The sequence below is a fragment of the Oncorhynchus kisutch genome, unplaced genomic scaffold (genome assembly GCF_002021735.2).
Source record: "Oncorhynchus kisutch isolate 150728-3 unplaced genomic scaffold, Okis_V2 Okis01b-Okis20b_hom, whole genome shotgun sequence".
In the NCBI taxonomy this organism is placed as follows: domain Eukaryota; kingdom Metazoa; phylum Chordata; class Actinopteri; order Salmoniformes; family Salmonidae; genus Oncorhynchus; species Oncorhynchus kisutch.
In genome coordinates, this window is record NW_022261978.1 from 98,291 (window position 1) to 102,284 (window position 3,994).

At 42.6% G+C, this 3,994-nt stretch overlaps 1 protein-coding gene across 1 annotated transcript; it reads left to right on the forward strand.

Moving 5' to 3' along the window:
* The first annotated feature begins 881 nt into the window (after positions 1 to 881).
* LOC109879548 (kallikrein-8-like) lies at positions 882 to 2,306 on the forward strand. The gene has a single exon (XM_020471718.2). It carries the CDS (start codon positions 885 to 887, stop codon positions 1,722 to 1,724), a length of 840 nt encoding a protein of 279 aa, XP_020327307.2. The 5' UTR covers positions 882 to 884; the 3' UTR covers positions 1,725 to 2,306.
* Positions 2,307 to 3,994: the final 1,688 nt, after the last annotated feature.

Here is a 3,994-nt window from a genome sequence, read left to right on the forward strand (position 1 = left end):
TGATGCGTTGTGCAGACCTCACTACCCTCTGGAGAGCCTTACGGTTGTGGGTGGAGTAGTTGCCGTACCAGGTGGTGATACAGCCCGACAGGATGCTCTCGATTGTGCATCTGTAGAAGTTTGTGAGTGCTTTTGGTGACAAGCCAAATTTCTATGGCACTGAAGACACCAACTGAATTGAACTTCTCCAGGGGGGAATTGATTAGTCTCAGGCCGTGTACACATTATTCTGTTCTTCTTTTTGTTCTTCCACATACTATATGTCTGGTTATGCATCATGACTTGGTCCCCAAGGTTTTCCTGAGCATTGGACTGGGGGGAGCTCTGGGCCCAATTAGCCTTCACTGGCTATCACTGGCATGTTTTCCCTTTTCATGTCACTCTCATAATTGGATTTAGGGATGCTGTTGAGTATAACTGCAATTATGTTCTTTTACAGGTAGCTTATTATTGAGTTTATTTTGCAATCCCCCAGGAAACACACACACACACACACACACACACACACACACACACACACACACACACACACTAAGGAGTTGGAAGGCAGGGTCAGCTAAGTTGTGGCCCCTTGGAGCAGTTTACCGGTTACACACACACACACACACACACACACACACCTTACAAGCACCCTATCAGAGTTAGAATTTGAAACACCGACCGGGTAACAGGCATGTCTCTCTAACCTCTGGGCTACCTGGACACCCCTTTATGGATTCATTCAAATAATTCAATTTTACATATGTAAAGTCACGGTACCAAAGAATCAGACAATCAAATGAAGTTGATTAGCATGCTGGACACTGGTTGGTGGATATGTTCTGAGATACGGGGCCAGAATATGTTTAAAAACACAGGTGTTTCCTCTGGAAAGTGCAGCGGTCATGAGGACCATGAAGATCCTGAGCGGTGTTCTGATACTCTCCCTGATGTTGGCCGAGACCACGTTGGGCGACATTCAGAAGAGAGTGGTCGGGGGAAACACATGCAGTCCCACTGAAAGGCGATACCATGTCCGTTTGACAGCTAAAACTCCAACGAACGGATTGGAAAAGGTCTGCGGCGGTTCTCTGATCACCAACAGGTGGCTTCTAACCGCCGCTCGCTGTTGGCCTGCTGGACCAGAATGGAAGATGTATGCAGAAGTAGGGGGACATCCAGGCCCTGTGAAACCTCAAGTAGAAATCAAACAGAAGATGATCCGTAAAGATAAGAAAGGAAAAACCCATGACATCATGCTACTGCAGTTACCAACTCCTGTTCCGGGAGCTATTCCAGGTCCTGGGGTTGATCCAATCCCTCTTGGTGATTGTAAACCTTTGGCCAAAGTTTGGGGGAAGACATCTAAACCAGGAGAGTTCAAAACAGTTCAGATTGCAGGCTATGATGCCACTACACCTGCTGCACCTGACGCTGGGGTACCTGATGCTGAGGAACCTGCTGCTGAGGCACCTGATGCTGCCAACACCAAAGTCCTACATTGTGCAGAGGTGGATGTTATGAAATGTGACGCCTCCGTGGCAAAGTCCCATCAAGACATCTTCTGTGCACAACGTGCCGGAGTGGAAACCTGTAGAAGTGACTCTGGAGCAGGTGTAGTGTATAAGAACCAGCTCTATGGCGTCTCCATCCCTGAGGACAATGGTGAAGAATGTTCTGCAACGGCAATCATCATGGATGTCTGCAAGTACAAAGTTTGGATAAAGAAGGTCATTGGAAAATAAAGAAGAAAACTGACCGTTTTCATTTGATTAACAGCAAAAGCTGATTATTGTGTCCTAATAAACCATAAAAGAGATCTCAGATTTACTGTCATTGGTCTTGTTATAATTGAGGTGGGTTAATCCAGGATGTTGATAGTGTATATCCCATTGTGGTACTGTATAGTTTAGTACATCCCACTGTAACTCTGTCTGCCTGGACACACGAAGGCTGGTATTCAATCAAATGTGTGTCGTTGACATCACACTGGACTATCCACAATATGCCATTTAATTAAAAGCAATTTCACAGATGTTTGCAGATATTGTATTCACAGTAAATGCTGCAAATGTTGTCTCAAACATAAATGGCCTTTAAAAGTCACCTTGGATTGAATCTCTGTCTTAACCAACACACTGTCTTTGGTCATTCACCAACAACACGCTGTCTCTGGACATTCACCAACAACACACTGTCTCTGGACATTCACCAACAACACACTGTCTCTGGACATTCACCAACAACACATTAACTAGGATACTACTTCAGTAAAATAATGAATGAACTAAATATACATTTAACACTAATAAACCTTTTACTGTTGACGCGGTTTGTTGTTTGTTCTATGAGATACAAAAACGAGTCCAAAATGGCACCCTATTTCTTATTTACTGCACTACATTTGACCAGGTCCCATTTGTGTCTGGTAAAAGTGTACTGTACCCCTGCCTTCCCCTTCTCTGCCCCGCCCTTCCAACATTTTCCATTTACCCCCCACACTTAGAGGGGTCATGATTTGTCATTCTCTCTCTCTCTCTCTCTCTCTCTCTCTCTCTCTCTCTCTCTCTCTCTCTCTCTCTCTCTCTCTCAATTCAATTAAATTCAAGGGGATTTATTGGCATGGGAAACATGTGTTAACATTGCCAAAGCAAGTGAGGTAGATAATATACAAAAGTGAAATAAACAATAAAAATGAACAGTAAACATTACACATACAGAAGTTTCAAAACAATAAAGACATTACTAATGTCATATTATAATTTATAATTTTATAATATTATAATTTCCAATGTGTCAAGTAATTCACTTTTTGTTTTCTCATGTTTTGGTTGGGTCTAATTGTGTTGCTGTCCTGGGGCTCTGTGGGGTCTATTTGTATTTGTGAACAGAGCCTCAGGACCAGCTTGCTTAGGGGACTCTTCTCCAGATTCATCTCTCTGTAGGTGATGGCTTTGTTATGGAAGGTTTGGGAATCACTTCCTTTTAGGTGGTTGTAGAATTGAACAGCTCTTTTCTGGGTTTTGATCATTGGATGGTATTGGCCTAAGGAAGCGATTCCCAAACCTTCCATGACAAAGCCATCACCTACAGAGAGATGAACCTGGAGAAGAGTTCCCTAAGCAAGCTGGTCCTGGGGCTCTGTTCACAAACACAAACACACCCCACAGAGCCCCAGGACAGCAACACAATTAGACCCAACCAAAAAGTTAATTACTTGACACATTGGATTTTTTTTATTTTTAAACAGAGTAAACTAGAATGCTATTTGGCCCTAAACAGAGAGTACACAGTGGCAGAATACCTGACCAATGTGACTGACCCAAAAATAAGGAAATCTTGACTATGTACAGTTTCAGTGAGCATTGCCCTGCTATTGAGAAAGGCCGCCGTAGGCAGACCTGGCTCTCAAGTGAAGACAGGCTATGTGCTCACTGCCCACAAAATGAGGTGGAAACTGAGCTGTACTTCCTAACCTCCTGCCAAATTTATGACCATATTAGAGACACGTATTTCCCTCATTACACACTTGAGCTTTTTTGTTGAACTGAATTGTTGAACTTCATATGCATAATCTCCAGCACCACCCCAACATCAACATATGTGAAAATAGCGAGTTTCTATGTTTAGAAGTCAAAAAGACAGAGGAAGATCAGTGTTTCGATATATAAGCAAAATATGATTCAGAACATAGAGCCTGTTCCTCTCTAGACTTCTTCCTTCCTAGCCACCATGCTTCTACATCTGTATTGTTTGCTCTCTGGGGTTGTAGGGCAGAATAAATACATTTGAGTGAATGATTGAAGTATTTTAATGTATTATGTTTGGTTCTCTACTACATAATGGCAAACCTCTCCTGTCAAAAAGATTTAGTGTCCTTAGGAGTCTTCTGCACAACTCTATTCCTCAAAGATAATTTGCATAGAAAGGGGCCAGACAAGGCACTAATTGCCAAGTACATTAAATTACCTTGTCTCACTGAAGTTACAAATGTTGAATTATTCAATTGTACTTT

Coding starts and splice junctions, on each gene's coding strand:
- LOC109879548 (XM_020471718.2), top strand. CDS start 885: ATGAGGACCATGAAGATCCTGAGCGGTGTTCTGATACTCTCCCTGATG.